This window comes from Panulirus ornatus, chromosome 73 (genome assembly GCF_036320965.1).
Source record: "Panulirus ornatus isolate Po-2019 chromosome 73, ASM3632096v1, whole genome shotgun sequence".
NCBI classification, from domain to species: Eukaryota; Metazoa; Arthropoda; class Malacostraca; order Decapoda; family Palinuridae; genus Panulirus; species Panulirus ornatus.
In genome coordinates this window covers 3,688,456-3,709,735 of record NC_092296.1, presented here as the reverse complement: position 1 = coordinate 3,709,735, position 21,280 = coordinate 3,688,456, and the positions used below count along the sequence as shown (strand labels likewise).

General features: G+C 36.8%; 2 protein-coding genes across 8 annotated transcripts in view; one reads left to right on the top strand and one right to left on the bottom strand.

Annotated features, from left to right (window-relative positions):
* The window catches only part of LOC139748340 (xylulose kinase-like), an 18,659-nt gene extending 13,739 nt beyond the window's left edge, over positions 1-4,920 (top strand). For both annotated transcript variants that reach the window (XM_071661400.1, XM_071661399.1), the window contains exon 14: positions 347-4,920. In XM_071661400.1, coding sequence (XP_071517501.1) covers positions 347-412 — 66 coding nt within the window. In that variant the 3' untranslated portion in view covers positions 413-4,920. The remainder of the gene's footprint in view (positions 1-346) is intronic.
* LOC139748342 (cyclin-dependent kinase 2-like) lies at positions 4,855-21,280 on the bottom strand. 6 transcript variants are annotated; one of them, XR_011712640.1, is made up of 8 exons: positions 21,000-21,280; positions 16,672-16,732; positions 11,020-11,158; positions 9,956-10,112; positions 9,559-9,731; positions 8,322-8,564; positions 7,846-7,916; positions 7,392-7,435 (listed from the first exon to the last, which is right to left on the bottom strand). XR_011712640.1 is itself a non-coding variant. In XM_071661402.1 (7 exons), exons 1-7 carry the CDS (start codon positions 21,103-21,105, stop codon positions 7,331-7,333), a joined length of 984 nt encoding a protein of 327 aa, XP_071517503.1. In that variant the 5' UTR covers positions 21,106-21,280; the 3' UTR covers positions 4,855-7,330. The 6 variants fall into 6 exon arrangements, 5 of the variants coding, with proteins under 5 accessions (XP_071517503.1, XP_071517505.1, XP_071517506.1 ...); XM_071661402.1 differs by lacking the exon at positions 7,846-7,916 and having other exon boundaries at positions 4,855-7,435; XM_071661404.1 differs by lacking the exon at positions 7,846-7,916 and having other exon boundaries at positions 4,855-7,435; positions 8,322-8,534.

Genomic DNA, 21,280 nt, shown 5'->3' with positions numbered 1-21,280 from the left:
ATAGTCAGCACTCAGATTATCAGATATATAGATGTATATTGTCCTTTCCACTTTAACAAGCTTGTATCAGGGACAAACAAACTTTGACTTCACTTGAATGCTTCCAGTCTATAGGGGTCATGTGTAATATATACAAGGGGATACCATCTACAACCATTCTCCGCAGATACAGAACTTATGTTGAAAGTACCTTTACGTAGGTTTTACAAGCATCTATACATTTTATAATCATATATACCCAGGTTTTATGGCTTGTTGTTATGATACTTTTATTACCAGATTTAAACTGTGATTTTGATGTGTGCATGCAAACTGCCTACAATATGTCTGTTGCCCATATTTTCAGGTTTATACTCCATTGGTAGAGCGTTTCTACCACATAGAATCCTCCCTGCTGGTTGCTAAGAAGTAGTGAGCAGTATTTATGGAAAGATCAAGCAAAGTAGATGATGTTTGTAGATGATGAAACTACTGCTTCGAATTTGGTAACGCTGATTACAAATAGACACAGTTGTACTTGATGGCTGGGAAAAATAAGGTGCTCCGTTAGTTATTTAATGGTTAAGCTAATTTTGTACATTTAAGATTTATGCAATTATTCTAGATTTTATGTTGTCAACCAACCCCAAAAGATGAAAGCATATCAATGATATTGTTCGTAATGTAAATGCAAATGCTGCACTTTAATAATCAAATCCTTTGTATATGTTGTTACCAATAGTAATTTTTATCCCAAGAAGGATTAGCCTACTATTACGTCTGTATTGAAAACATTTATTTTGTATGTAATTGTTTCTCCCACCAAAGTACTGAGGTTTTGTTTTCTTATAAGGAAATTAGGAATTCGATGAGATTTAAAGCATGAGGGTCAATTTGTAACTTCTGGCTGATGATTAGTGATGACTAGATGGCCTTTCGATTAACCTGTGTTCAGGACCTTCATTTGTCCATTGGCCTGCATCACATTCTTGAAACACAAAAATCTATTATGGCATTGTACCATCTAGTGTTTATCATCATTCTAAGGCTGCAAATTAACTGAATTTCAATTTCTTGCATCAAAGTGTATTGAATGCATAAGAAAGAGGATTTACTTATTAAAAGGAAATGCCTGAGGATGTGTGGCGTGAGGTGTGTTTGTGGTGTAAAGAAAAACAGTGGAAGGGTGGTAGTAGTGCAGATAGACAGCCTGGGTCACTATCACGAATGGAGAATGTCACTGCAGAGAAGCATAGCACCTGGTAGGTTAATAAACATATTTAGTTGTGTAGAAATCTTCCTATGCAGTGAATCATGGTCAAGAGTTTAAGTCACCCATTATAAAAACATAGACATCAGATCTACGGTTTCGTATCAGGTCCACTGTGTCCACAAGATGTTCTAAAAAACTGCCTTTTCGCAATGCAGGCATCAGGAGGTATGTAAACATTTGCCACTAGAGCACAATTTGCTTGGCAAGTTGATACAAAAGTACCTCCAGTTCATCAGGCACTTGAATCTCTGAGAGAACACCCACTGAAGATCCTCCCATGTGTAGAGGTCACTCCAACTTCTCTCTTTCAGTCGTAGCAACTCAAAATTTGATAAGTCCACCCTCTAATAGGGTTTCAGGCTGTGCAGTTTGGTCTCATTCACTGCTGTGATATCAACCCTGTGTTGTGAGAGTAAGGCTTGAATTTCAGGTTTTGCATTTGTGCGTATCCCGTTAACATTTGACATTTTGTACACTTCTAGTAGCTGCATTGGTTGAATCCCCTTTGTCTCTAGAGGTTGGCATTTTTCCACGGGGATTTGGGTTCAGCATCCGAGGGTTGGTGTTTACAGGGAATCCACATTGTAATGGGCTGTCATAGTCTCTGTCTCACTCGTTTCCCTCGCCTCTTCCATTGTTTTTGTTGCCATAAGTAGTAGGCACCTCTCCACCCATGTGCATGAAGGTCATGACAGCACATGGAGTAATTATGTCAATAGTGGTATACTGGTTGTTTGGGGCGCATAGCTTGTTCCTTAATTGACAAGAATTCCTTGCATGTGTTTGTAAACATGACAACCCCCTAGCTAGCAGTACATTCCAGACATAAAGGAAACCCTTTTAAAAAGCCTCTTATACAAAACTAATAACTAATAGAAGACAGACAACACTGAAACCTAATAATGCGTCTGTTATAGGTCAATAATTACAAAGTGACACCACAGAACCAAATACCTCTGGAGATATCTAGGGTTCCTAAGTGCCCCCTTACAATTATATAAGAAAGCACAAGGTTGGAATCCTACTGTGAACACAAAAGTTAAAAAATCTCTCAAGAGCACCCTAGCTACATAGAGGCAGCTATAACAGCATCCGATTGGAGCTATAGAGCTGACTTGGGCTCCAGACCAGCAGTTTTGCTTATGCTCTCTGAATTCTACATAATCTAGCTTGTGTATTTCCAATGGTTTGACTGGTTATCATACAATACAGCAGTCATTAATACACATATACATCTATACACATGTACATATTCATACTTGCTTACCTTAATCCATTCCCATCACTACCCCCACTTCAGCGAGGTAGCGCCAGGAAAACACAAAAAAGGCCACATTCATTCACACTCAGTCTTTAGCTGTCATGTGTAATGCACTGAAACCACAGCTCCCTAATCCACATCCATGCCCCACAGACCTTTCCATGGTTTACCCCAGATGCTTCACATGCCCTGATTCAGTCCACGTATTTACAGGGAAAGAATGAAGCACATGTGCATTCTCACATTTTCAACCCCCACATTAGAAGGGCCCATGCTTTAAGATTCATATAAGATACCATAAGCTTTCTTTAACTATTATTAGCTTGCACCAAAATCTTTAAGCTTTTCTAGCAACCATAGGTTCACATGCATGCTTTAGAAAAAATGGAGCAATTTTTCTTCTTGCCCATGCTTTTTAGAGGCATATGCAGGTCCCATATTTCACCTACAACTCAAACTAGCCCTCTGAAATATCCCAATGCCTTGCCATTACCCATTGATAACCAAGAGTAGAAAAGGCTGCACACTTCTAAGTAGAGGATGATGCATAATTTAATTGGTATTCCCTGGATTGAAAGAGCAGCTGCATCTCTAAGTTTAAATGTTTTTATATAGCATCAAGGTGTATGTGGTTAATATATTTTTGTATTACTCGATTCTTTTAATTCCACTCATCTAATGAGGGAATTTTTTTCTTGGCGTCATTGAAATTACGGTATATATGATTTCCATTTGAAATGTGTAAATTTTTTATAGTTCTCAAGCTAGTTTTTGGATTAGCTTCTTAAGCAGGTATTTTATTAAACTTTATAAAGATAGGGAGGATATTCAGTATGCAAGCTTTTCTGGTTTATTAATGCTTTATGTTTCAGTACAAGACTAATGTTATTTCTTATGATAAACAATATGCCTGTTACCCTTAAGGTCTGCTGGTGCAGATCATAAAAATTTATAATCTGAGGATAAGGTTACTAAAGAAATTTAGGTATAAATGCAAACTGTCTTAACTATTCTGTTGTTGGGATGCATCTATTATCTATATCTATGATTCCTGGTCCATCTGGGAACTTCCATCAAGAGGATAGTCATAGCCAAAGTCTGCCTGTCCTTAAATGCCTCCATAGCATATACCATTCCATACATTCTTCCTCCATTTCTCTCCCTCCATAACTTTCACATGTCACTGATGGTGTTCCTCTCACATACTGTCAGGATGCATAGTGTGCTAATTTTAAAACGCACACTAAGATCATGCAAACCAATAACATCTCTGTCTTTTAAATGGCAAAAGACAGGTAATTGTAATGGAATTTACATGAAAAGAATTCTTCAGAACATTTACAGTTTTCTTGGATTATACAGATTATATGCTGAAGGTTGTGCTTAAAATGTAATGAAACTAAAGTTACTATCATAAAACCAAAGAATGGTGCTATACATCCTTTTCATTTAATTAGAGTTCTGGTTGTTAACTCATATATATTGAGGAAATGCAAATTTTCCTTAAGTTTGGTTTTCACAAGAAATTATATGTGTGATTCCCAAATGATGATGATAGATCACTCTGCGTATAACTTTCAGAATTTGTGAAGAATTTATTTTACTTTCATGAAATTATAATAATGAAAACGGGTGGTGACATTTAAAGAAACTTTTTTTCTAAGAAATATATTTTCATTGCAGTGTTCTAGAAAAAATAGTTATATATGAATGCTGATTAGAAAAGTATTTAAAAAAATAGTAATTTGTAATTTTGATTTTTTTGTAATTTCAGTTAATGCTACTAGATGACCATTATTGTTTTAGTTTAGTAGTTATCTTCATGTGTTAATATTGATAAGTCTTGGGCTCTTTAGGAGGCCAAGATATTAGGCATTTGGTATTTTCCACATTAAATTATTTAATACTATACTTTAGCACTGTTCATAATACTCTTTTTCTATACAAGGCACTGGAGATAAACTTTGGGTAAAACTACCTGAAACTCTATGTTCTTGACACTGATATTATTGTAATTTAATGTAATACATGAGTTTTCAAGCAAAACCATCGCACATGCATTAATTGTATAAAATGTCATGATCTGCATTCTGTAGCAACACATATGGTTGTTTTTAAAGGAAGGGTTATCAAGGCATTTTTCATTACTGCTTAGAGCTGACTTGTTGCATATCTTTTTTAAACTTTTCCATCTTGGAGTTTGCCCTCCCACAGGGTGGAAGACAGCATGAGGAACTTTGGGAACAAAGTCCAGCATGCAGTTAAAATTTCCTAACTATACTTCGATCTAATCAAATTAAGACAACATAAAGGATTATGGAAAAAATGAAAAATTCCAGAATAACTCTTACATGTTCATTTTGTATTTTTTTTTTACAAATTTATATAAATAAAGCACTTCACATAATGGGACTTTTAACAACTATGGTTTTGTGACATACATTTCACGAGATTCATATGTCCTTCATTTACAATGCTTATTACAAAGCTCATTGTCAATGAATGTTTTTGAAATTTCTAGATTACACATACACCATTTGTTATATAAGTATAAAAAGAAAGCATTTTTCTTAGCAAATGTAGTACCTTATCCACCATCAGCCTTAGCATAAATCTAACTTGTGTTGTCTCTATACCTGATGCCTATTTCAACTGCAACTCCCTCAAAGGGGTGGCCACAGCAACACTCTCCATAACTAAAAAACTCCCATGCTGTTGCTTAACCTTTAGTGAGTTGCCTCACCCTTAACAGGCCACTGGCAGGGGGCAGATATAGTGCAGTGTTTAGAGAGGCTCCTACATAAAGCTCCCAATGACTACTACTGTGTAATGCTTCTTCCTAAATGTACCTACCAGTTACTTATATCTACTGCTCCTACCATTTTGCTAAAAGGCAGAACTAGTGCAGTGCACACAGCAGGAAAATCTAGAGTTGTGAAAAATGAGCTTGTGAGTTAAGTGTTAAGGTTATAATGACAAGATTGTATGTTTGTGGCCAGAATGCCAGTGGTGCAAATGTTAGCGAGACAGAAAGAAAAGAGCTACCTGGGTCAGTGGAGTGCAACGAAAACCACTAAAATGCAGGCTTACTAAGCAGATGTCACTAACCCTCCTAATACCCAGATGGGTAGTACTCATAATATACCTCCCTGTTCATTGGCTCTTATGTTCCACTGAGGAATTGTTTAGCATGCATGGGTGTGTGTATATGCACCTGTCAATCTCAAGAGTATGAGGTAAGATGATATGAAGCATTTCATGAGAAATTTGGATGTATAAGTGGTTTTGCAAGAAAGGTGGTTATAATGCAAGCAAAGTGGGATGTGATGAAATTGCAAACATAGTTGGTAAATGGAGAATAGCTGGGGTGAGAATGGAAGTTAATTTGTAGATTCATTCTTAGCCCTATCAGCGGGAGGGATAGCACACACCACTCACTGCAGGAAAATCAAGTTAATAAGAACAAGCCATGTTAGTTAAGTGTTATGTGCAACAAGGAGAATGTATGTTTGTGGACAGAATGCCCATTGTCCACATGAAAATTAGGGAGAAAGAAAACAGCTACCTAGGCCAAAGTAGTGGAACTTGACAAGTAATGAATTGCTGGCTCATTATGCAGCTGCCACTAACCCTCCAGGTGTTACCCACTGGAACAATTAGTGATGGTTGCATAATGAGCCAGCGCTTCAGTGGTCGTCAAGGTGCACTTCTATGACCCAAGCAGCTGTTTTTTCTTTCTGCAAATCCACATGTGAGCTACTGGCATACTGTCTACAACATGCAATCTCTCCTTGTCACACATAACACTTGAGAATTCTTAGTCCCACAACTCGGTAAAAAGACTTTTCTGCAGTGAGTGCTATGCACTAGCCTTGCCTTATGGCAAAATGTTAAGAATAATAGATAGAAATACATAGGTACGTTAGACAGGAACATAAGATAGAAGTAGGAAGGAAGTAAAAAGTTGAGGCATTAGGTAGTTGCTGGTAGGAACATTAGGGAAGAGCTTCTGAAAACACTGCACTAGATTTGCCCTCTAACAGTGGCCTAAGGGTGAGGCATTAGAGGCTAAGAAGTGGCACTGGAGTTTCATCAGTTAGATGAGACTTTTGTCATGGCCACCCCCAGAAGGAGTTCCCAAAGGAAATGGGTATCAGAGAGATGGATACAAAATATTACAGTACATTATGTCAGTAGATTTTCTCTGAATCACTGAGTTGCTCTCAAGCTTCTTTTAAATATGAAATGATTGATTGCTCTGCTTTATATGTTTCTTTTCTGAACACACACACATTCTGCGCATGCTTTGAAAAAAGCTGTTGAATGTCCGATATATAAAAATGTGATAGGTGTTGGAAGAAGACTGCAGGCACTACCGGTTATTGAGATTAAGACGAAATGGCAGGCAGAATACATGAGTATAACATGATACTGAATAGAAAAGAAAATAGGATATGCATATTACATATGAAATCAAAGTATAAAAATGATACAAAAATTTATCACTATACTTAATCCTAATTATTTCACAGCCAGACTTGATAGAACCTTTCATGTTGCACAAGATTTCGATAAGCCAAAACCTTGCATTTTAGTGAAGTTAATAATGAATTTCTCTTTGCATTAAATATAAATTTAAGCATATGAAAAAATATTTAGCTTACTCATATGTTATGGCCAGACATAACCTTACGTGGACTGACCACAGAAGTGACAGAATTGCCGAGGAGCAATATTAGTTGAAAGAACCAGTCAAGGTACTCAACTAGTATTCAACAACCATTTTTTGTCCAAGAACAGTAGAATTCTCTTTAAGCCTATTGTACTCCTGGAGGTGGAACAAGGTAAGCATCATTAAAGTACGGATGCATCAATGCCCGTCTTGCTGTTATCCTCTGCGTTGGGAAATATGTAAGCATACTCTGCCGGAGAAATGAGATATTCTAAAGAGACAATGCATATTAATGGGTTGCATAAATAAACATCAAAATTGGGACGACACAATTTAGGACACCAAAACACATTTGAAGTATTTACACCTAAATGCTCATATAAATTAATAAACTTAAGAATAAAAATTCATTGTGTACATATAGTGAAGACACATGAATAGGCTATGCTGCTAAAAGTAATTCATCTTTCCCATATTGAGGAAACAAACTCTTGGGTATAAATAAGTCAACCCTAAGAAACAACATTCTTACTCTTTACAAGCCTGAGTCAGTGGCTGGGGGACCCATTCATGAATAATTAATTCCCATAAATTGTACTTCCCTATATGCACTTAATCCTTGTCATTGGAAATGGAGTAAATGATTACAGATAAACCCACGCTCTTGGGGACATTGTCTGTCTCTTCAGTACAGGCTTGTTGTGGGCTTCGAACTTTGTCTTCCCCTAAGCCTGTGTCAATAAAAGAATTTAACTGAATTGAGGCCACAATGGAATACTGGAGGACTCAAATTTTGACACCAGCACCAATTAATCTTTGAGTACAGATCCATAAGGTTTATTGGAATCCCTTTTACAATAATGTCTGCCTAAAAACTGTACCCTGTATGCTTACAATACTAATGAGTAGTTTGCTTGCTGGAATGATATACAATGGGATATTAATTTTTCTTGGTGACTAAAATGATGTCTCCTGTGTAAACAGTAAACTATTTTTTTCCCACATTATTGGTTCACAGCATTCTGAATTTGCAATGTAAAGCTGTCTGTCATATAACATATGTTCAGAGCAGTGAACATGATTCAAGATAACAGCTCTTCAAACCATGATATTCTCATCAAATACCAAGAACTTACCAAGAGCAGTTGCCGTCCATAATGGTCCAGTTGAGGGATCAACTGCCCTATAGAATAATTAGCATCTACTTCCCAGCGGGGAAATGTACTTTTATAGTCTGGTAGCTGAGTCACACCTGGCCAATCCTCTTCTCCTGGCGTTCCCAAAGTCCGGAATATACGGAACAGTTGGTCAATCTCAGAGTCACCAGGGAACAGAGCTTTCCGAGTCAGCTGTTGAGGGTCCTTTGCTATTAGTAGACCCTAATAATTATTCAGTAAATAAGTTTCTTATAAACATTAGACTAATAAGTTACATGCATCAAAATATTCGATTCCACTTGTAGGTGTGCATCTGATCCATTGGGAAAGAAGTTAATATCCAAGACAGATGCACTGTTTACCCTAATCATAACATTGTAAGATATGATGCAGACTGCAAAATGAAACTCTCCAGTAATTATGATGGCGGTGATCAACAGGTTTGTGTGACACTGTTTGCCATTTCTTTTATCCAAAAATCCTTTTATATTATTAAAAAAATATAGACAAATAAATGTGGAATTGTATGGAAGTTATTAAAAATGTTCATTGATATGAGTCATTAGGTGACACTGGTATTCAGCTGAACTATGGTGAAACTAATGGAAATAAACTTATCATCTGATGATGTGTTAACTAAATCTGAGAAGTTAGGCGGAATAACAGAATACTTTGATCATGAGTAAGCTTGAACTGACATGACAATGCAAAGCGAGATTCTAGTTCTTGAAAAGACATAAAACGTCACTTTATTATAATGTGAAAGGTAAAAAAAAGAAAGTATTGGGGAAGTAGCAGTTGTGATTACAGTTTTGCAACGAAAACTGAAGAGCACTGAAAGCTCTGGTGAATGGAAAGAACTCGAGGTGTTGAGTACGTATGAAGAACCTCTCTTATGTAACACAAGGGTGCAAACCATAGTTTTTGTAGTTAATGACAGTAAATAAAGAAAGCAGCAGAAATAGATGAATGTGTAGCACTGTGAAGATGAAATTAGGAGAAACATGTTGAGGATACGAGGACAAATTGTGTGAAAGAATCATTTGAGTCACATGGATCAAAGTCTTCTGAAATGGTGCAGTCAATCACAACACAGGACAGAAGATACTTTTTTAAGTAATATATTTGCACAACTGAAGGTAAAAGAGACAGACAGATTCAGAAAGAATCAATTATATTATTATTACCAACCAGTCTGGTGCATTACTGTACTAACCATTTCAGCAAAGATTGCCCCAAGACTCCACATGTCTACGGCAGTAAAATAGTTCTTGGCTCCAAGAAGAATTTCTGGAGCCCTGTACCATAGGGTTACCACTTCATGCGTATAAGCTCGAACTGGCAAGCAAAATGCACGGGCCAACCCGAAGTCTGCAATCTTGATTGCACCTATAAATGTTAACACAATTTTTAATTCAGTAATGCTTGGATATGCCCATTCTCAAGTCTTTGAAATTCAAAGTTATATTCATGTGATTCTGCAGCCATGATTCCAGAAAATTACTACCTTAAAACCTGCATTAACAACCTGAATCTTTTGTACACCCAATTTGTTCCTTCTATGTCGAAATACATACAGATTTAAATTTCCTTTTCATATTTCTTTTTTTTACCTTTGGCATCAATGAGAAGATTCTGTGGTTTGAGATCACGGTGAAGAATACGGTGTGTGTGGCAGAAAGCAATACCCCTCAGGAGCTGTTGCATGTAGCTCCGCACTAGGTCTGTCGGAAGCCCTCCACGACACTCATCAAAAAGTTTCTTTAGGTCCTTTTAGAAACAGAAATCCATCTTTACCATGCAATCAATAATTGCCTGATGCAGTATCTTCTGGGGTGCAAGATATTTCCCCTAAATCCTATTTTGTTTTTATTTCTAATTATTTTCCTATGACACACAAATATTCCAACAGCATTCCTCATTTCTCTGACACTTCTAATTCATAATTTCAAATAATTGGATGGTAGAGCATTGTGCCCACAAAAATTACATTAAATGAATGACTAACCAGTCTCCATAACTATAAAACTTCACTGGAGTAAGCTGATCCCCATTCATAAACACATCACAAATCATAATAATACAAAAGCCAACTGGCACACATGACCCATGCAACAACCATTGAGAACTTCCTCCTAAATTCTTTCCCATTATATTATACCATAAAAAGCAAACAAGAATAATCAGGCAGTACTGACTGCAATGGGAAAGAGAAATGCCCTTCTTACAAACAAGCATCCCCCCCCAAATAAATGTAGCAAGACTTTCCTCTGTACTGCCACAGGAAGTCCACCTTATATAAGGATGGTGAAGATATTTCATTACTACCCTCATGGGCAATCTGAAGGATCTTTAATGATGTGTGCTAACAATGAATATAAAATATATATGACTGCAAACATTACTTTTATAGTATATTCTGTTCAAGCCTACCCATTAAATGAAAAAGTACAGTTTGAACCGTGATATAATGTGAACTACCATATATATAACAATCATGACAATTTATAGCAACTAACATACCTTTAAACTACTTAATTTGAGACAATGATAATACACAACAAACTTGGAAAAAAAATCTACACGTAACCCTCCCAGGTGGTGTGAAACTTTAACAAGTTTCAGATCTAAAACATCTAGTACTTCTTGACTTGTCACAAAACCATATGATCCTCACCTGATTAAGATATTCAAAGACCATGTAGAGTTTGTGATCACCATAAACCACATCAAGAAGACGTACAATATTTTCATGATCTAGCTCCTTTAGAAGGGATATTTCCCGTAAGGCTGTACTTGGCACTCCATCCGCCTCACTGTTAATGACATATGATTTGGTTATCTTTGTCTCATAAATAACAATATAAAATATTACATAAAACTAAGATTACGTAATGCTGACTTAACCATATCTTTGGATCCCTTCCCAAAAATAAAAAGTATTGGCCATTTGTTATAAAAATAAAAAAAAGTACACTACCCTAATTGTTCATGTATCTCTGCATTTGACAGGATGGTCAGTAACATGATAACTACCACTTACTGTGAGCCTGACAGGAAATTACATGAGGCCCCATCACTCATGTGATATGAAGGGTATTCAATTTGGAATAATTGAAGTAATTCCTCTATTAAGGGTTCAAAGATCCACAGCCTAGTTGTTTACATCCCCCCTACCTTCTACACAACTGTTCTTTATGTTCCATTAAGAAGTGAACATACATTGCACTATACTCGTTCATATACTGCCACATTTAACAGCAAATTTTGTAAATTGTCATATATTGGTGTTTGCTTGTTGTGTGATGTTCTGCTTCCCCAAGTAGCTACTACCAACAAACTACTTAATCCCCCTGCACTTTGTTTACAACAATTTTAGTACAGTTACCTCATGAAAGTTATATTCAAGTTTCTTGATTTTAGCACTAGCTGAAATTTTCAAATCAGGACACTGATACTACAAATGAGTGTTTCGAGTCCAAAAAATCTATCAATAGTTCGTCTATTGATGTGGTGAACAATAACTCAAAAAGCTTTTCAAAACCACCATCACTGCAAACAAATTCACAATATATGTTGCAAACCCCAGTTCACACAGACACTATATATATATTTTATTTTATTTATATTTTATTTTGCTTTGTCGCTGTCTCCCGCGTTTGCGAGGTAGCGCAAGGAAACAGACGAAAGAATGACCCAACCTACCCACATACACATGTATATCCTTACACGTCCACACACGCAAATATACATACCTATACATCTCGATGTACACATATGTATACACACAGCCATATACATATATACACATGTACATACTTCATACTGTCTGCCTTTATTTGTTCCCATCGCCACCTTCGCCACACATGGAATAACAACCCCCTCCCCCCTCATGTGTGCGAGGTAGTGCTAGGAAAGGACACCAAAGGCCCCATTCGTTCACACTCAGTCTCTAGCTGTCATGTAATAATGCACCGAAACCACAGCTCCCTTTCCACATCCAGGCCCCACACAACTTTCCATGGTTTACCCCAGACGCTTCACATGCCCTGGTTCAATCCATTGACAGCATGTCGACCCCGGTATACCACATATATATGTATTTATTTATTCTATTGTACTTGATTGCAGTTCCCTGCATCAGCGAAGTAGCGCCAGGAAACAGATGATCTGCCCATCCACTCACACACACATATATATGTATATATATAAATGGCCACACATGCACATAAACATACATATATGTATCAACATATACAAATATACATATGCATACATACTTGCTTGCCTTTATCCATTCCTGGCACTACCCCCGCCCCAAAGAAACACAGCAAACAGTATCGCTACCCCCTGCTTCAGTGAGGTAGCCCCAAGAAAACTGAAATATACATTTTGGCTAGTTTTGTATATCCTTACAGTCCCATCCTTCTGGGGTCACTTATTAACCACTTAATCTATTTTACATCTCATCTAATATACTCATATCAGAGCACCTGTACATTCCAGTTTTTAATACATGATTGCTTATCCTGATTTTGCAAGTTTGAGGAGGTTTTGATCTTGCAAGGCAGTACAAAGAAAGACATACATCCTACCTTGCATATGTCCAACCTCTAGCTTTCAGTTATAATCTACTTTAGGATCAAATAAGCTGCATCCATGAGTAAAAACCATCAACATTGATGAAAAGCAGAAAAATATCTTTAAAAGCTCACTATTGATATTGGTAAACAGGAAACAATTGCTCTGGACAGTGTTTGTAAACAAGCTTTTTTTTTTTTTTGTTTGTACATTTTTTCTCTCATAACTACCTCTCCCACCTTAGAGGGGAATATCAGGAAGAATAAACTGCGCATCTGCAAACATTCACTCTATTATAACATGAATGCATTTAATATGCACCACGTATAAAGAAAAAAAATTTACCTGAAAGCCTGACAAACTTAGCAACTAATTTATTAGGCCCAGTTACACATCATTCAAAAAAATAACAAAATGACAGCTGTAGCAATTTAACATAGACATGTAACAGGAACACAATTCCTTGATATATGGTTATTTCACCATGAGACTTCACAAACCTACTTTCTTGAGGCATTTTCCAATCAATTTCCACAACAAACCATTTACTCTACCTAACAATTCTATCTGATGGAACAAATTCCAAAACTGACATTGGTTTGGCTCAGCTGCATGCTATTGAGTATTATGCTGAATCCTGTGGTGCTATGACCAAAAACACATATCCACCACAGCAGCCAGCGTGCTACCCAACCACAAATACCTAATGCAACCACTGCCACAGGTACCGCTGTTCTATGCACACATTAACTTAATATCAGATATGGCATTCTTACTGATACTTGATTATACACACATGAACTACTGAAATTTTGGACATAGGTGGCTTCATCAACAACTGGTAGTACTGTGGTAGTGAGCATATTACATAAAACTGGTATAGTCAATTATACATGATAATTACTTAACAATAAAATTAAATGTATTTCTGCAAGTTTTCTCCACTGATGAGCCATACTCAGAATCCCAACATGAGCACATGATGAACAGCATAATGTCCCCGCTTGTTTAACAGCAGAGCAGTAGCAAGGTCTCTTGGCAATAGCAGCACCCAGGCAACACTGCTAGGTAACTAGGACTGTGATAGCTATTAAACACTGCTAAACCACAGCTCTAGCTACCTGGCTGGACTACCAATAACCCAACATCTTGAAAAGCCATTTTAGGCTGTAGATGGTACACTCTGGTTTCTGTATATTACACAAGACAGTTATAGACTGGATGTGTACATAGCCAGTGGGGAGGGGTTAATTGCAAAAATTCAGTTCATGGGTCATTAACTTCATCAATGAATGGTGGGATGTTTCATGTATTTCAAAAATGAGACCAATATCTCCAGTCATACATCTACAAACAAAACACTTCTGCAACCAATCTCAAACTGATCCTTTAGCATCAACAGAAATACCCCTAACTCTTACTAATTCTCGCTATATAAACCCATTTCTTCCACATTGTACCTCTTTTTTTTCCGAACAGCTGTAGTGCCATAGCTGTCATTTATCACATGTATGAGACCATACCAATCTAAGGCTCTCTCTCCTTTATGCACAGAACCAACTGGCAGTTGTTTCCACGCTTCACTTGTCGCCAAAACAAATATATGCAAGATTCGAGAATACATAACATTAAATCCCCAGAAGAATGAGTTGTCAGTTTTACTTTAATAGGGACAGCCTGACACAAGTTTATTTAACCTGTCAGATACACATTCAAGAAGAAAGATCAAACAGAAAAGACAAATCTGTTTCATTACAACTATGTTTAGTTTTTCAAGGAAAGTGACCTACTCACCAAGATGATACTTGTCGTAATCCAAAAACCGAGTTATGCCTGTAAAATATGTATTTGGGATAATACCAGTTATGCTATAATTTCTACTTCTAACAGAATCTGTGCCATGGATGATACCAAGTCCTTGATCTAACAACTTAGATGTACTTTTAAACTTTCTAAGGCGGCTACTTCTATCTTCAAATATATTAATAAATGGCCCTTCTCAAATTCACTCAGTCTAAGCACCGTAACCTTAACCAAAGGAGTTTTCTCCCTTTGAGTAACATATCTGGGAGTCTGGAACTAATCTTCGTTATGCAGGCCAATACACCGAATCACGTACAAAGTGCCTAAAGGTGCTAAATGTTATGAATTTATTTTTCTGAGGGAATAATAGCTCCAATCCCCCAAAATTAAAAGATCTAATTATTTTGGAATCAATGATAAGATCTGTCTACATTACAAATATATGCATACATAATCCTACATGATGATTCTAGAATGAACAAGTAGATTATCTACAAAGTTTGCCTTTTGGAATGAATAAGAGGCCAGGATCAACTACTTTCATTGGGCTGCTGAAGTGCTTGTGAATGTGCATCCACATAGAGATTACATAACCATACATAAAACAGTGGGCAAGAACTGTACTCAGGTATAAAACTTAATTGTGGTGTGGTTGTGCATGTGGACACAGGGGGCAGTTAAACAGTCCTACCTCAGGTGTGCTGTTGAAAACTAAAAGTTTCACAATGCAAAGCTGAGGATAATACAGTAACAGGGTCTCAGCCTACAATGTAACACAGTCTGCATATCAAATATGTACATGGAATGGACAATTCTTGAAGGCAATGCAACCAATGAACAGGAGGTACTTGCATTATAGGGCCAAATGTGAGCGAAATGGACAGCATTCAAATGCTTTCCTGAAAAATTTATCATGTGAGCAAGGTTTGTTCAGAAAGCAATAATGTAATTCTAAAAATATAGTTACATTAACATTTTCTAAATGTTTGTTTTTACCACTGATGCAGAAGTATTGTTATTGAATGTTAGGGACAATTTTTTCATATTTGATGCTTGTTAAAGATGCAAATCTAAACTATAAAAGGATAAATAAATGCTCTTATTACCATTCCTGTTGAGGCACCATATGCAAATAACTACTCATCTTTTACAAACGTCACTTCCATGTATCATTCAAATTCACAAGACACAATTTCAGGAAAGGAGCTAATGCCCTCATTAATTTGAAAATATTTATAGGCCAAGATGTATGTCTTACCATATACATAAATTGTATCAACATTCCATCACTAAGCTCTGAATAATTGCAACTGCAATAAAAAATCAGCCTTTCCCAATTACCATGCAAATTAAGTAACTGTGAGCCCCTCAAAATATGCAGCTTTGCACCAGCACAGGACATCTTTGATATAATTATGTAGATTCTATCATCTGTTTTTCATAAGTTATCATATAAACAAGAATGAAAGCATGCAAAAACTGAAACACGGGCAACAGTAAAATGCCCCAAACACACACTAGGTAGCACAAGAACTGGTATGAACTTTAGCACCATTCTACAAAAATTCCAATGAAATTAAATAATCAAAAAAGGAAGACAAGGCATAAATAAAAAGTTGCACACCACATAATATATATCCCATACATGCGGTGCAAGGGCACAGTGAAAAACAATCTATTATTTCTTTTAAAGACAATCAAATGACTGAGAACTAATGTAACAGACAAGCTTGTCTGGTGTGGATGATTTCAAGGGGAATATTAAACACATCTTCACAAGGAAAAAAGATAATAAATGACAAAGCAGTATTATTACAAGCCCTACTTTTCTTCATATGAATGCTGTTAGAAACTAAAAAAACTGGTCAATGTCAATCAGCAAATCCAGCTAGCTACTAGAAATGAATGGTTACTGGGACAAACAACGTTGAATGAAGGCACTAACCTGTTTCCCCAGAGGAAAGTCACATCCTTAGCATGAAGCACCTGAAGCAAAATGCAAAGAACTGAATGAAATGGTGCGTGTACAAAACTAACAGAAAAAGGTGATAGTACCTGTGGAGAGGATGAAGTTCAGAGTAATTTTTGACTATCATCTCAAGAATTCATTATTTCCGAAGCATCTGAAATAGCTTTGTACTGTACTTAAATCTTTTCTTCCTAGTTGGTGCTCCCACTCCAATGTGTATCTAACAGATAAACAACCGAATCATGAAAGGCTATCCTCATCAAAGTGAAAAACCATCTGTTGTTATACGACACTTAACCATGCACTCACTCACACAGCAAATTAGATAAACAAATGTAAAAAGTACCAATTACAGGATTGGTATCATTCAGAGATAATGATAGTAAAGAGCATGGTACACAACAATTAAAACTCCTGTAACAACGGGAGGGGTTCAGCAGTCAAACATTCTAGAAGAGAATGAAATTTCATAAAAACTAATATTCAACTATGTGCAAATTACCTGAAGACATTAATAAAGCTGCTGAGTAAATTAAAGACTTTTCTCAATCATGGTATGTGGAAAAAAGGAAGTGTGCATGAAAATCCTTCAAGCAGTAGCCTCAAAACCTCACCAAAATCAATGCTAATATGACCATCTCTTCACAGTCACCACCACCAAGAACACTACTGTAATTTGTTAAACCTGACCAGCTAGCATAAAGAGAGATTACACAATGCTTTTCTGTTTTGCACTTAAAGACCTACATATGAAAACTAAATACATCTGCTGGATACATCACACTGCTAGCTACCTGCTGTCTTCTCATTTCCAATTAAATTAGCATCTTTGATGCTTTATACTGATTTCAGTACATTTCCTATCACATTTGTTCTCTTATTGTAGGTAATAAGTGTACAAACAAGGTCAATTGGCTAAAGGGGTCACAGTGTGTGTTAAAATGTGCCATCACCAGTGTAAATATCATACGTCGTTTATGGTCACACATTACATATAACTGCATGTTTTTAAAAGGTTAACATATGTACACCAACTAATAAGTTTACAATATACATAAATCTGCAATACTTTTAAGGCCTTGAAACTTTTTTTGAGCATTTGTTTGGGGATGATCACTATCTAAACACCACAGTATATGTAGGAAATAAAGCATACTAAAGTCATGAAACATTTGGTATATAAAATATAGCATAATGTTAAAAATATATATTAATTAATGACAAGCTAGACACTGTAAATAATACAAATGAATGATCTTACCTTGGAGAATGCATTCCAAATGGCTAAAAAGTTCATAGGAAAATCACTCAATTCAATATATAATATTTACAATCATAGTTTCTACTTTTTCATTTCCTTGTACATTTTTTCTCACCCAGTGCTTACTTCTAACTACTTCCCACATTTCACTGTCACAACCGGTTCATGGGATGTTGCCAATACAAATATCCATATACTTTTCATTAACATGCACTAAAAGATGTTATATATATATATATATATATACACACACACAGTCAGCCACTTTTTTAAATCTGTACACCGCTTTTCATGACAGCACTAAGAACAGATGAATGGCCTTATCTACTTACATTCACTACAATTTTCCCCCCCCCCCAAAAGAAAGAACAGAGAAGGGGGCCAGGTGAGTATATTCCCTCAAAGGCCCAGTCCTCTTTTCTTAACGCTACCTCGCTAATGCGGGAAATGGCGAATAATATGCAATATATATATATATATATATATATATATATATATATATAGGGAGCAGGGGGCTGGAAATACTCCCCTCTCATTTTTTTTAATTTTCCAAAAGAAGGAACAGAGAAGGGGGGCCAGGTGAGGATATTCCCTCAAAGGCCCAGTTCTCTGTTCTTAATGCTACCTCGCTAACGCGGGACATGGCGAAGTTTGAAAGAAAATATATATACATATATATATAAAATCCTTTATATTGGTATTGGATGGCCCAAACTGGCAGGATGGATGCTCCTTTCATTACGTACACAATAATCATCAGTGCTATATGAGGTTTCTCCAGGTAATATTCTACAAACAGTTTTAAGGGTTTTTGCAAGCTAGAGTTCACAAATCCTAAACATATTTCCATATTACACGTGCCAATATGTACTTATATGATACACCAACAAAAAAAGATACAAAAACCAATACACAAGAAATTGTAATCTAAAGCTGACTTTAACAGTGAGCATCAAACCAATCTTTGATGATATGTGGGTGAAATATGGTGGTAACTTTGGTATGCTGCAATGGATAATTGATGGAATCAATTGGCTGAGATTAAAAATCAGGGGAAGAACCATTTACTTTAACAACAATAACAGAACAGTATGAAGGCTCATCACAGCAAAAGAATTTTGCTCGTGTGTGCACTTTAATAAGTATACAAGGCAATCGTGCTAAATGCACATTATGACACCATTTTCAATAGTTCACCAGACATTACTAATAGCTGCATAAATAGTAATTCCGATTTACGATAAGCCAGATGTATAATAGGCCAAGAAAGCAATTATCTGGCTCTATCGAACAGCTTACATTGAGACTGACGTTGGATTTCAAATCATATCCAGGGTGATTCTCATAGCATGTAGCTTAATCGTAAAAAATAACAAAAAATAATCATATGATTAATACATGCCAATAATGTCTATATACAATTTGTCATACGAGTTCCCTGCAGTACTGCAGCTGTATTTTCCCAACTCAAAAGCATGGAATGGCTGATTTTGGAGAGGCCTATATTGGTGCATGTAGCTGCTGAGTCTGTCATGTTCTGACAGCAGTTAGGCAAGAGTGCTTGGTATATGTTATCTAGTGTATTGATTCAAGATAAATCATGATCAAGACGCTAAATGAGGCTTATATAAATTGTTGAATATCATACACAATGAGCGTGTACAAATTCAAATCTGCAGGTTTACATGTATTAATGTGGTTATATGTCTCCGGCAGCCTTAGTTACTCTTGCAAGTGACAGGCCTCAAGCCCAAACCAGGTCTATTGATTTCTTACGAGTTGTACATAATCTAATTTCCACCCATACTAAGTACCCTAACCGGTAAAGCTCTGGAACATCAAATAAACTAATGATTCGAACCAAGATCTGCATTTTTATTGTCTGAACACTAAACAGGCATTGTAGAACACGACGACATCCAAAGGTAGCTTTGATGCTATGGCAAACTGCTAAACAACCAAAAAAATGGAAAGCTCCCATTGGCTGATAGGTTTATGAACCATAACCAAGGAAGTTAGATTTTTGAACCATAACCAATAGTGTAACCAATCATACTTAACTGTATTTTTAAAGGAATTACCTTACACACAGCAGCTATCTTTCTTCAAGTTGGCACTGTTGTGTCTCCAACAACAAAGATGACCAAGACTATTTTTAGATTCATCCTACCATCCACCTTAGCTATGGTAAGTTGGCTTGTGATTGGAACAGCCAATGCTTATAGAACTGACTGATTAAAGTGTTTTCAAACATTATGCCATACACTTCACAGAATATGATTATCTCTAGCCACGATGAAATCAAAATTAACAAAATTTATCGGTCTTGATTTGCAAATACCTTTAAATCTAAAGGAAATAAGAACAAGAATAAACAAAAGCAGCAATAAGTACACATTACTCTGACCTACCAATACACATTTGTCGGTAAAATAACCATATTCAGATACCAATTACTTTTCTCAATACTTTCAATAAGTATTTCTCACAACAGGAATGGCTGATAATCCAGTGCAAGTTCGTTAAACAAAGATGTTTGCAACATGGTTTCTTAAAATCAATCTTTGGTTACACCAGACTTGCTTATGCAATTCCAATCAAAATGATACAACTAAATTTACTTCCAGCAGGAAGTCCTTTCAAGGATATGAACAATTTCTAATTACCAGAAATATGAGTATAAATCTCTTACGAATACTGTTTAACATTTAAATCTCACGCCACAAGACTCGTACATCCCTCATGCACTAATAAACTCACGACTCGCACAGATCGAAGATTCTTAACTTTTTGCTGTATTTTTGCAAGTTTACAAGTCACAGTAAGATCCCAATGGCCGGGAGGTGTGTAGCCAAGCGGGTCCGCGGGCCAAGGCAGGCCAACCCAGGGGTCATTACCTCGGCCACCACGCGGCCCCGTATCAACAACCTCCATTCTCACCACCATTTAATTAATCTCCTTTCCACACGACACGTACGCCAATTTCATATCCCCCTTTGCACAGTGCAACCCCCGAGCTCACCAGAGCCTCACAAACACTTACTTCTCCAGCCTGATCTTCTTGAGCGCCACGATCCTCTTGGTGATCCGGTCCTGGGCCTTGTAAACAACGCCATAAGTTCCTTCGCCGATTTTTTCGATCTTCTCATAATTCTGCAGCGACATTGGCCTGGGGAAGCCGCGTGCCGTTACAGAGTGAGTCTGTGATGAGGTCGGGATGTAGGAGCGTGGTGGTAGAGGGTGGTGGAGGGGGCAGGGATCAGAGAGGCGTGGGGCGGTGCGGGTTCGCTGATGGCGTCGGCAGGTTTCCCGCGCTCAACTTCG

What these genes read in the sequence shown, in the direction of transcription:
- LOC139748342 (XM_071661402.1), bottom strand. Translation starts at nt 21,105, where the DNA reads ATGAGAAGATCGAAAAAATCGGCGAAGGAACTTATGGCGTTGTTTACA. An exon ending in TCTTCTCATTGATGCCAAAG is followed by an intron (nt 9,732 to 9,955) that starts GTAAAAAAAAGA and finishes TAACATTTATAG; the next exon opens with GTGCAATCAAGATTGCAGAC. An exon ending in ATGGACGGCAACTGCTCTTG is followed by an intron (nt 7,436 to 8,321) that starts GTAAGTTCTTGG and finishes TTTCTCCGGCAG; the next exon opens with AGTATGCTTACATATTTCCC.